Below are 12,748 nucleotides of genomic sequence, written 5' to 3'. Positions count from 1 at the left end.
TGTTAACACAGGGTCAAGAAATACCCAAAGAAATTTAGGGCTTAAGTGGTTTTTAAATCTCCACAATAACAGATTACTCACCCAAACACCCAGCACTGTGTTCCTACGCGCTTGCACTGTGTGTCGGTGAGGTAAGCGTAGTACTGTCTGAAAGAACAAAGTTGGAATTCATTGAGAGCTGCTGGAAGACCAGCAAGTCAGGACATAATTAAATCACTTTGACAGAGTGAATGTAAAAACCGTCCCTCCGTGTCCCATGTCAGGCTGCCTGGTCTAGTTCTGTTCAAGAGAAGAAAAAGCCAGTGCCTGTTGAAACATTCCTGTAAGAGATTCAGCATTTGGGTTAGGCTGAAGGGAGCGGGGAGCATCATTTAAAGGGCCAGATTATTGTCTGGTCTGAGTGCCAGGGTGTTTGCAACTAACTAATCACAACCATTTACAGATTTCTCTGTTCCTTTTCCACTCCCACTGCTTCACTCGAGTAGCCTTATAAAAAAAAAAAAAAGAAAAAAAAAAAAAAACGAAAAAGAGCCAGATTATTGGCAAGGCAGTCTGGATTCAGCGGTAAGACTTCCACAGCCCCGCCCAAAGCAAGCCCGGGTGGGTGTTTCCATGTCTAGCTCCGTGGAGGTGACTCCCGAGAGTGAGCAGCACTGTCCATCGGTTGTCCCCTCTGGTTCTCTCCAGGACAAAGGTTGCTGATTGTAACCAGGCAAAAAATATACAGATTTTTGGCTTTCAGAAACTGGAATGGGACCCCAGCTATATCTCACTGCCATTGAGTGCCAATTACTTGGAATGTTACTGACAAGTTCAGAAAAAAACAGGCAATGACATGGTGCTGAAAGGCTCAGAACAGCACCATCCGGTAGAAATGTAATGCAAGCCATAAATGCAATTTTAAATTTTCCAGTAGACGTGTTAAAAAAGTAAAAAGGAACATATAAAATCCATTTTATTAATATGTTAAACTAATATTTAAACAAATATATTAAAACATTATAATGAGGTATTTTATATTCTGTTTTGGCCCCAACTCTTCAAAGTCTGGTGTGTAGTTTCCACGGACGGCACGTTTCATTGTGGACCGACCACATCTCTGTGCTCAACAGCCACAGCTGGGGAGTGGCTTCTGTGTGGGACAGCATGGCTTGGAGTCTTGGAAGTACCCCTGAAACTCAAGCCACCCCTGCAGCAGCAGCATCTGAACCAGAAACTCATCATCTTTTTGGGGTCACTGACTCTTTGAGGATTTGACGAAAGCTATGACAAAGGCATAACCCTTTGCATTAAAGTTCAGGGGATTCACAGATACCTGAAGCTCATCCATAAACTACTGTCTCCTCACCCCAAAGACCAGAGTGAAGAATTCTAATTATAAAGAATGTAGCTTCTCCTCTAACTTCATATTGTCATGACCTAATATGTCTTGACCATTTTAGCTACTTTACCCTCTAACTGGACCCATTTCCTTATATTGTACTTTATATTATCAGATTAAAAGCATGTTCACTCAAATATCTTCTCAAAGCAGATTCGTGTGAAAGTCTAATAAAGAAGGAAGAAGCTGGAGATGTGGTGTGTACGATTTACACTGAAGCCTCTAAACTCTCCTTTCAGGACCTAACATTTGCTAAATGGGGTGGCTATGTTAAAATCCGTTAGCAGCACGTCCATCTTTCCAAGTAATTTGTCAAAGAACCTCCTTACATGGGAACTGCCTCAAACAGTGTTAAGGGCACAGGAAGTGCCTGATTTTTTAAACAAAGAGAGTTGTGGAGAAATCCATAGGGTATTATAAAATTTTGAGGATCTCTCAAGAGTTCAAAACATTGGATTTTTAGTGTCTAGTTTTTGTTTTGGAATGTTTAATACTGAAATTTTATGATAAATCATATGTAATTTGCTATTCTGTTCTAAGAAGAAACTTCTTTCCATTCTTACTTTATTGATTGCTCTTAATTTTATGAAAGAGCTGCAGTGAATCTTTTCTGAAAAAATTGTAAAGTCTCAAATTAAATTACATTTTAAATGGGTACTCTAAACCATTAAGAAAAAACAGGATTTATGAGATAATGACTGCAATAGACCACTGATCTATGAAGTTTCAAAGGGCTGCTGGCTTACCCACTCTTCTTTTCCATTCTGGTCATAACAAAAAGAACAGATGGGAATGTTAGGCTTAACTCCTCAGGACTTGGACGTGTCTTACTTGGTTTGTTGAATCCAGGATCTGGAGATTTTTTTTTTTTTTTTGGTAATAATGAATGATAACAAGAAGAGGTGCTGGCTGGAAGGTCTGTTTGACCAAGGTGTGGATCTACCGTCCTTGGCAAGTAAGGCCCGCTGCTTGTGGGGTTTGCAAGCACATTAAAAATAATGAAATAAGCAATCTTACAGCTTCTGAAAAGCTAACTCTTTTAACTGCTTAGATTATATTTGTACCTTTGGCAGATTTTTGGTCTTGCTACTCTTTAATGCCAGTATTCCATATTAGTTATAAAACCCAAATGCCGTTTCTAAATAGGAAAAATGAAACAAATGGAAATGCTTGCTTTGAACCGCACTGGAACCAGCCTACTTGAGGGATGGTGTCTGAATAAGCCTCACCTCACCCACATGAATCCAGGGGATAATGGCGGGAACACCCAAGCTTATCTCAGTTGTCCTGGAGGACTGCAGGAAGGGCCTTTTTAAAAGGAAATTAAATTAATTGGGTCTGAAAAAGCTAAAAGCCTCATTCAAAAAATAATGTCATTTATGACTTCAGTTCTACCATAAAAACGTTTGCATTTTTCCAGTAATCTCATTTTTAAAAAACTCAGCATCACTATGCTGTTATTTTTTTCTAATATGATGTTATAGGAGAAAAAAAGATCAGCAGTCCAAGACTGTAAAGGAATCTGATGATAATGGATAGTACTATGGTGTGGTGTTGATCAAGTGCTTCCCTTTTTTAATGTCTGGTTAATGTTACTGACATCTGAGAACAAAACATTTTCTTCATATTCTGGATGTATAATTCTTTATGATGATATTTTCATGGAAAATCTGCTAGTTTATGTGACTTTCCTTATGCTAAACAGGACAATCTAAAGCAAGTTAATGTTCTCATATGACAGTCAGGCTTGTGCAGAATTACCTCACTGTGGGAGCCGTGATGCCACCAATAAAGAGAATTCTACCCCAACTTAATGGATGACTGGCTTGGAACACAAAGATATGCTTCAAGAAGAAGGTATTCAACTCAGTCAGCTGAAAAAGACGGAGAAATTAGTCAACCTGGTACCTCGTGCTAATTCAAAATCCTCTATTCTTTAAATAGACATTCTACAATTAGAAATAATTGGTATGTTCAAAGCATTTTCGGAGAATAGATGTGGTCTTCCAAGGGTTGCTATTCAAACTAGTTAACAGCCAGTACATTATGGGCAGGGACCAATTGGAGGCCCAGGGAGAGGTGGTGGGGGTGGTGGATGGGCACGTAGGGGCACAGGATATCAGCTATTTGTCATGTTTCCTCGTTTGTATTATTGTTACTCAGCTCACACGTGTGATCTACTGGGATAGTCAGGAGAGAAATGCTTTCAGCATACAGAAATCATGAAAGCAAACCTGTGCCACAGAACACCTATGCTGCCGTACAGAAATCAGGCCAGGTCTAAGAGAATTCCCACTGTAGATAAGTAAGCTCTTTAATAATCAAAAGAAGCTTGAGGCCATGCGCAGTGGCTCACGCCTATAATCCCAGCACTTTGGGAGCCCGAGGCAGGCAGATCGCCTGAGGTAAGTTGTTTGAGACCAGCCTGGCCAAAATGGTGAAATCCCATCTCTACTAAAGATACAAAAATTAGCCAGGTGTGGTGATGGGCGCCTGTAATCCCAGCTACTCAGGAGGCTGAGACAGGAGAATTGCTTGAACCCAGAAGGCAGAGGTTGCAGGCTGCAGTGAGCCGACATTGTGCCACTGCACTCCAACTTGGGTGACAAGAGTGAAACTCCATCTCAAAAAAAAGCAAAAGAAGAAGCTGGAGACACGTCTGAGAGATGACGATGGACTTGTGCAGCACACGCCTGGGACAGAGCGGATCCTCTACCAAAGGCAGTCCTTAAAAGTGGGTGTGAAGGGTTGGTCCAAGTTTCAGCTGGGAGCAGTAGTCCTTTTCCCTGAGGTTAGCATCTTCATGCAGTTCATCATGATGAGTAGCACAAAATATCTTGTGGCTGGGACATGGCTGCTCTCTGGCTAGATCCCGGATCCAGGTGTGCTCCATCGCATACCACCAGGTGGTTCCACCCTAGCAGCACTATACTACCCTCCTTGACAAATCCAATCATTCTTCCTTCTAATAAAAGAAAGCTTCTGCTTTCCATGACATTGGGCCTGATAAGGCAAAGCTTAATCCCAACCCATCTACGGTCCTGTTTTTAAAGGTACTGACCTCTCCAAACCATGGTGACTACTTACTTAACTATTCACATACACTTCTGTATGCATAAACTCCACTTATTGACATGGGTATTGTCTCTGTGTGAACAAGGAAGATCGTCTGTCCTAAAAGTGACATCTGCTAATGTTTTCCTTATGTTGGGAGTATTTTGTGTTTATGTGTCCAAAACATGATTTCTGATGATTCTGAAAGACCCTCTTCAGGCAAAAGCTGGTTTCTCTTGGCTACTCTCCAAAAGTTGTGAAACAACCTGGGGCCAGGAGCATCAGAAAAAATTGCTGTCAGTCAGAAACACAGATGCTTCATAATCTTTTGCCAAGACCCTGGGCTGTCGGAATCACTTCCGTCGTGAAGTGGGCCACTTGGAAATACAGCTTCTCTCCACGGAGGACAACACTCTGGAGGACTCAGCAAAAGGCTCCAATTCCCTGGCACTCATTTAGCACCCTACAGATTACCCAAAGTGGTCACAGCTGAGGAACAATTTTAACCAATAAACACTAAATTAGGAATGTAAGAAAAGCCTTCTCATTTGTTCCTTTGGTCTTAAAAATGATCATTCTAAAAAGCAATCCAATGCCTAACTAATTGGATGATGGATGCTAGACACAATTTATTTCATGGAATCTAACCTGTTTCTAATTTGTAATTCAAAGATCCATATTTTAAAGCTGTCTTCACAATGAGGCAAGACCTTAGGCATCATAATATCACTTTGCTTAATTATTCTACATGCCAGCTGCAGAATATTATATCTTGTAAAGTATGGCACTGAAAAGCAATGTAAACTAACGTTAACTCTAAATTCCTAAAAAGTTTTTATTTTAGTCTTTGTTTTCCTCCCAACTTCTAGGCATCTGAAAAAATACCTGCCAGATGATCATGAAAAGGTACACTCCGGCTACTCTCTGAAAAGAAGATTTGGGGTCAAACCATCGAACATAGGTCCAGCTAGCAGGAGTGAACTGCAGCACAGCTCTCTTGATCTTCCCGGTGGTGGTATGAATGTCCCTGTAAGAAGAGAATGGCTCCAGTGAAAATCCAGAGATAAGGCAGGGGGAAAAACAAACCACAAGAAAAAAATCCTGTGCGCTGATGATTTTTATAACAAATGCTCAGGACAAAGAGACTGCTTTTTATTTGAATTGTGTCTCAAAAGTCTCTCTATTTATACAGGTAAAGCAGGTGACAGAAGCACACTCAATGGGGAATTGTACGGATGACAGGCACAGGGCAGCAAGGAGACTGTTCTCACCCACTGCTTCTCTCCCAGGTAAAACTGCACACACTCCGTATTCTTGCATTACCCACATCACTTCTTTACCCTATTTCTTCCCCAGAGCAGTAAACACTTTGGGTTGATGAACAGTGATATTTAACCCTTCTTCATTTTCATCCTCGAAATTACTCAAAAGTTTCATACACCCATGAAAGAACTAAACAGTCCTATAATTTACAAATGTGGACATTAAGGCTCAGAGACAGCAAGTGGCTGCCACACTCAGCATTAGGGGTGGGTGTAGATTCCAGCCCTTCCTGTCCTAGTCCAGGAGAGCCAAAACCCAAGGTATAATAAATACTATTTAATAACTGGTAATGAGTCTTTAATTCCACAAATATTTATTTCATGAACTTTCATGTCTCCAACATTGTGCTAAGTGCTTGGAGGCACAAGCACCAACCAGTCAGGCCTTCTGTTCTACCGGATGGGAGCAGGGAGAGTGATAGGAAACCAGGGCTGTTCCTTCATCCACCCACCTATCCACCAACAAACTCTACTGAGAAAACATCACAGCAAGAAGATCTGCGGCACACTGGCAGCAAAAAACAGAGACCATCCCAAAAAAACAAGAACTACAAAAGACTTATACTGTAAAAACAGCAAAGTGCATAGAAAGACTGAAAAGAAAATGGGAATAAGTAGAGATGCAGCGTGATCAAGAATCAGGATATTTAATACAGCAAAGAGGTTAATTCAACTTAATCTGTATTCATTTATACATTTAATATTACTTTAAAAAACCACCAACATGAGTTTTTGTTGTTGTTTATTAGTTGGCCTTATGTCTTGGGAACTTGACAAAATGATTCTGAAGTCAAATTTCAAGAATGAACATAAGAAAACAAGGAAGTATATTGAAGTGAAGTATATTGTAGCAGTGTTTAAGAAAGCAGACATCCTGAGGCCAGGCGCGGTGGCTCATGCCTCTAATCCCAGAACTTTAGGAGGCCAAGGCTGGCAGATCACTTGAGGTCAGGAGTTTGAGACCAGCCTGGCCAACATAGTGAAACCCTGTCTCTACTAAAAATACAAAAATTAGCCAGGTGTGATGGCAAGTGCCTGTAGTCCCAGCTATTCAGGAGGCTGAGGCAGGAGAATCGCTTGAACCTGGGAGACGGAGGTTGCAGTGAGCTGAGATTGTGCCACTGCATTCCAGCCTGTGCGACAGACTCTGTCTCAAAAATAACAACAACAACAAAAAAAAGGAAAGCAGACATTCTGGTGCAAATTCAGACTCAGCTGCTTGCTAGCTATGTGTCCTTAGGCAAATTACTAAACCTAAGCCTCAGTATCGCATCATTCCTAAAATGAAGAGAGTAACAGTGTCTACCCCCAGGACTGATGCAAGGCTCAAATGAGATACTGCTTGTGAAGCTTGCTTGGAGCAATACTTGAAGCATGGCTACTATTTTTGTTAGGTTAAATGCTGCCTTAAATATATTAAAAAGTGACTGGGCATGATGGCTCATGCCTGTAATCCCAGCACTTTAGGAGGCTGGGGTCGAGACTAGCCAGGCCAACATGGAGAAACCCTGTCTCTACTAACAATACAAAAATTAGCTGGGTGTGGTGGTGCATGCCTGTAATGCTAGCTGTGAATTACAGGCACTGGGGAGGCTGACGCAGGATAACTGCTTAAACCCGGGAAGTGGAGGTTGCAGTGAGTCGAGATTGCACCATTGCACCCCAACGTGGGCAACAGAGCAAGACTCTTGTCTCAAAAAAATAAATACATAAAAATTAGAATTAAAATTAAATATATTAAAAAGTGTCCTTGCAAGTCAGTGACCAAAGAAAGGTTTAGTAATAAAAGGGATGGGGAAAACTGGTTAACCAATGGAAAAAACATTGTGAAATCTCCTCCTCACATCATATACCAAAATAAATTTAAGACAGATTAAACACTTAAAACAAGAAAAACCATTAAAGAACTAGAAGAAAGGCCGGGCGCGATGGCTCACGCCTGTAATCCCAGCACTTTGGGAGGCTGAGGTGGGTGGATCACCTAAGATCAGAAGTTAGAGACCAGCCTGACCAACACAGAGAAACCCCGTCTCTACTAAAATACAAAAAAAAAAAAAAATTAGCCGGACGTGGTGGCTAATCCCAGCTACTCGGGAGGCTGAGGCAGGAGAATCGCTTGAACCTGGAAGGCAGAGGGTGCGGTGAGCCGAGATCGTGCCATTGCACTCCAACCTGGGCAACAAGAGTGAAACTCTGTCTCAAAAAACAAACAAACAAAACTAGAAACTACAAGAAAATACTAGTTAAAATTTACCTAAACAAAAAGATTAACAGTATTTTTGATGTTTAAATAAAAAATCCACCACAAACTAGTTTAAAAGGGGATGACAGGCTGGGCATGGTGGCTCACGCCTATAATCCCAACACTCTGAGATGCCGAGGCGAATGATAACCTGAGGCCAGGAGTTTGAGACCAGCCTGGCCAACATGGTGAAACCCCATCTCTACTAAAAACAAAAATTAGCCAGGCGTGCTGGCATGCGCCTGAAGTCCCAGCTACTTGGGAGGCTGAGGCGGGAGAATTGCTTGAACCCGGGAGGCGGAGGCTGCAGTGAGCTGAGATTGCACCACTGCACTCTAGCCTGGGCGACAGAGCGAGACTCCATCTCAAAAAAACAAACACAAAAAACAAGATGACAAAATGGAAAATAAAGTCACATTTATGGCAAAGTCTTAATAAGCTTAATCTATAGAAAGCACAAATAAAAGAGGGTAAATCCAATAGAAATTGATAGAAATCCAGTATCACAATTTTATGTGCGATAAATTTGACAAAGGTTTAAAAATGCAGTTCAAGGCAATAGTGAAATGGATACACATATATATTACAGGTGAGATTATAAATTGGTACACTCTATTTCTAAGAATTTGTTTACCAAAAAAAAAAAAGACGATGCACACTAAGATATATGTCCAAGAATGATCACTCCAGTCTTCTTTATAAAAGCAAAACTTTGAAACAACTAAAGGCCCATAAAACGGAACGGGTTAAATACTACATGGTTTATCCGTATGTTGAAGTACAAAGAAGCCCTTTAAAATCATGTTTTAGAAGAATATTTAATGATGGGGGAAAATGCTATTTTGTTATATAAAGTAAACACAGTTTTAAACACAACTGAAGCAACCACAGCTTTCATTATCACTATCATTATTCTTCCTTATCAATGGCATGATTCCTGCTGCAAACTGAGAAGCAAGTTTAACAAAGCAGGATAAAGCAATGCCGGCAGTGTGACTGTCTTCCACTGGAAGCACAGTGGGGCATGCAACTTAAAACTAGTCAGAGAACTTCCTGGGTGGCAAGTGAGCTGAGTCAGCGAAGAAAAGGATGATCAGGCTGGCCTATGGGTACAGAGGCCAAGTCTCAGGTGAAGAGAGGGGAGCATGTGCACAAACAGACCCTCGGGTGCCTAGGAGGGTATAGAGAAAGGATCTCCCTACTGGGGCAATGGATGTATTGACCATAACCAAAGACCATGAGAAGCCATCACAGGGGAATGACATGATTAATCTGATGTTTTCAAAAAGATCACTCAAGCAATGTTGTGGGAAGGACTGGAGGACTTAACCTGGAAACAGACGAATTGATCCAGGGATAGGAGTCTGAATGACGGCTGAGGCAGTTGGGATAAAAGAGGGGGTAGATTTGAGAAATCTTTTGAATTAAGAGGATGGTGTTAGGACCCCCTGAATACATAGGGTGAGAAAGAGAAAATCATAAATGTTTGAGCATTTTCTGAACAAATGCTTGAAATCAGGTTTATAATCATTTATGAGTTTCAGTTATTAACATGGAATTTATTCCTTATCATCAAAGACCATACTAAAATGAATTCCTACCAAAACAATTAAATATATGTCATGAAAACCTGTGACTAATATCCAAAAAGAAGGCAACTCACTTGAAGCTTGCCCAGTGGTAAGTCCTCATCTCTAAAAACCGGCAAACGACCATGCCCAGCCAAATACCACCGCCATTGCACAACAGGATGTCCAGAATCACTTGATCCCACCAGCACTCAGCAAAATTGGGGAGGAGATGCATGAAGAAGAGCTGAGAAACACAAGAAACCATGGTTGAAATAATAAACAAAACTGGGTTACCATGCAGATAGATACATTTCCTTTTTAATAATACATTATTTCAGAAGAAGTCATTGACATTTCATTTTTTCCTAACGTATAGAAAATAACCAACAGTAACAGGTTCTGCAATCTGTTTCTTATTTTTTATATTGCAGATGGCTTGCAAACAAACAGCACATATCCAAACAGTTCTTCTCTTTTTGACACAGGGCTTTAAAGAAAGGATGGTCTCTCCTGAAAAATACTACCACTTAATTACCTTGGCTAAGGACAACGTGACAAGAATCTGGGAGAGGAAAAGGAGAAAAGTTTCCAACCCTGACAACAAAGCATTGTCATAATTCTCAAAATTAGCAGCTTGAGAATTCAAGTTGTGCATTTCAAAAATATCCCCTAGATATTTAGGTAAAACACTGAGTAAGTTGTAAAAGAACAGTTAGCTCTTGATGACACGATGTAGGAAGCATGACAGTTTAATAGGAAATCTCACACCAAGTGATTCACAATAATGACAATCTTTTATTAAGTGCCCATTGATGTGCAAGGTGGTGAGAGAAAAGGAAGTCAAGGGTCTTGATTTCAAGGGGAGGAGTCAGATGTTGTATTTTTGGGTTTTTTTTCTGAGACAGAGTCTTGCTCTGACGCCCAGGCTGGAGTGCAGTGGTGCGATCTCGGCTCACTGCAACCTCTGCCTACCGGGTTCAAGCAATTCTCCTGCCTCAGCCTCCCAAGTAGCTGGGATTATAGGCACACACCACCACGCCCACTAATTTTTGTATTTTTAGTTGAGCCAGAGTTTCACTATGTTGCCCAGGCTGGTCTCAAACTCCTGACCTCATGATCCGCCTGCCTCGGCCTCCCAAAGTGCTAGGATCAGATGTTTATCCAGATAAACAGAACCACAAAATATGATAGACTGAGGAAAGTGTTATAATGGTGACATAAATGGAGTATGGTGGAAAAAACATGCATTCTGACTGAGGCTGAAGGTTCCTTTGGCCTCTGGAACTTTCCTGGAGAGAGCTTCTGCAAGAAAGACATATTGGAGGGGGAACATTAAGGACAAGAATGACTGATTTCATGAGATGGAGATGAAGATATGGGCATTCCAGGAAAGGGAAACAGTAAGATCAAGGGTGGAACAGAAGTCCTCTGTAAATCAATTTGTTCAAAACAAAGGACGTATCTGCTGTGTTCAGAACAGCATGCCCTGCTGTGTGAAGGTCCAATGTAAGGAGGTGAAATTATTAAGACAATGCCTGGGAGTTCTCTGGAAAGAGACAAGCCTGTAATTATAAACCTTTGAAGCAATATAATAAATACCACAAAGATAAAACAGTATTCATGAAAGCATTTTGTAAGCTATAAACAAATTATAAATATGAGGAATTTTTTGTTCTTAATGAACCTGCTGTCAAGAAGCTACAGAATAGCTGCTGCATGTGATGGCTTGTGGCTGCATTCTTAACCCTGGGGGCCTGGTACTACCCTTCAAGTGTATTCCCAGGTTCCAAGCCACGAGATGGAATCTTAACTCTTGTCCTTAGAGAAGAGAGAAACTTCAGCAGAAGTCTATGACACATATTTGCTGAAAGAAAACTATGCAAGAGAAAGTGGGATGTGGAGGACATCCTCCAGCCTAAGAAACTTTCCTTGAAGGTACCAGGTTCTGGGGGTGAGATGGGCCCCCCACAGACCCAAGCCCAAGGAGGAGGGGGCTGCATTCCTTCATTCACTACAGATTTGTGGAGCATCTGCCGCGTAGAAGGCAAAGTCCTTGGGTCTGGGAATACACAGGCATGGGCCTGCCCTCTTGAGGCACAAGGTTTAGCAGAAGAGACACTTATCAAGTATCTAACACATGAGGAGCATTTCAAAGGAGAGTGGCGAGGTGTTCTATTTCCAGCTGTATGAAGATGGAGCACAGTTACTGGAGGGGCAGGGAAAGCCTTCCGGAGCTGAGCTCTGGAGACAGCTTGTTAGCAGGTGAAGGGCGAGAAGAGAGGGAAGAGCAGTGGGGAGGACTCTGCGGCAGGGAAGACAGCAGAGGCGGCTGCAGCACCAAGGGCAAAAATGAGGCATGATGAGGCTGAGGCTGCAGGCAGGGGCCGGTGAACCTGGAGCCTCGTAGGCAGGGTTGGAAGTTTGGATTCTATTTTAAGAGTAATGGAGGCCTGGCACGGTGGCTCACACCTGTAATCCCAGCACTTTGGGAGGCTGAGGGAGGCGGATCACTTGAGGTCAGGAGTTAAGAGACCAGCCAGGCCAACATGGTGAAACCCCATCTCTACTAAAAATTAAAAATTAGCTGGGTGTGGTGGCACACGCCTGTAATCCCAGCTACTTGGGAGGTTGAGGCAAGAGAATCGCTTGAGCCCAGGAGGTGGAGGTTGCAGTGAGCCGAGATCGCACCACTGCACTCCAGTCTGGGTAACAAAGTAAGACTCCGTCTCAAAAAAGAGTAATGGACAAACACTAAAGAGCTCTGAGTAGGAAAGAGCCTTGGTCTGGTGGGGTCTAAAGAGGATCATTTGGCAATAAACAGTGAAGAGACAAGCAACTCAGACGGAGATGACCGTGGATTAGAGACAAGTGGAAGCAGAGGTCTGAAGAGATGTCAGTGGACGACTGGGTGCTTAGAAGACTCTATAGAAATCTATAGGGCCTGGCGACCACAGGCACTGGGAAGTAGGGAAAGAAGGTACAGCAGATGCCGAGTCTGCAGTGCAAGCAGGAAGCAAGTGAGGCCGACAAGGGCCAAGTGCCTGACACAAGCCCATGCAGCAGCCGGGTTCCAAAGACGCTTGGAATTCAGAGGCGGAATGTGGTGTAAGGGCAGGAATGTGGGCTTCACATCTGGAATCCAATCCTGGCTCACCTAAGGAAGCAAGGCAGTGCGCTC

General features: G+C 42.3%; 1 protein-coding gene across 3 annotated transcripts in view; it reads right to left on the bottom strand.

Annotated features, from left to right (window-relative positions):
• The window catches only part of PTDSS1 (phosphatidylserine synthase 1), a 95,291-nt gene that overhangs the window by 47,507 nt on the left and 35,036 nt on the right, over window positions 1–12,748 (bottom strand). For all 3 annotated transcript variants that reach the window (XM_028852177.2, XM_077942421.1, NM_001257822.1), the window contains 4 exon segments: window positions 9,663–9,814; window positions 5,321–5,462; window positions 3,143–3,255; window positions 82–147 (listed from right to left, as the gene is read on the bottom strand). In XM_028852177.2, coding sequence (XP_028708010.1) covers window positions 82–147; window positions 3,143–3,255; window positions 5,321–5,462; window positions 9,663–9,814 — 473 coding nt within the window.

Source organism: Macaca mulatta, chromosome 8 (assembly GCF_049350105.2).
Source record: "Macaca mulatta isolate MMU2019108-1 chromosome 8, T2T-MMU8v2.0, whole genome shotgun sequence".
NCBI classification, from domain to species: domain Eukaryota; kingdom Metazoa; phylum Chordata; class Mammalia; order Primates; family Cercopithecidae; genus Macaca; species Macaca mulatta.
The sequence above is the reverse complement of the archived record's forward strand: the minus strand, read 5'-3'. Positions and strand labels throughout refer to the sequence as shown.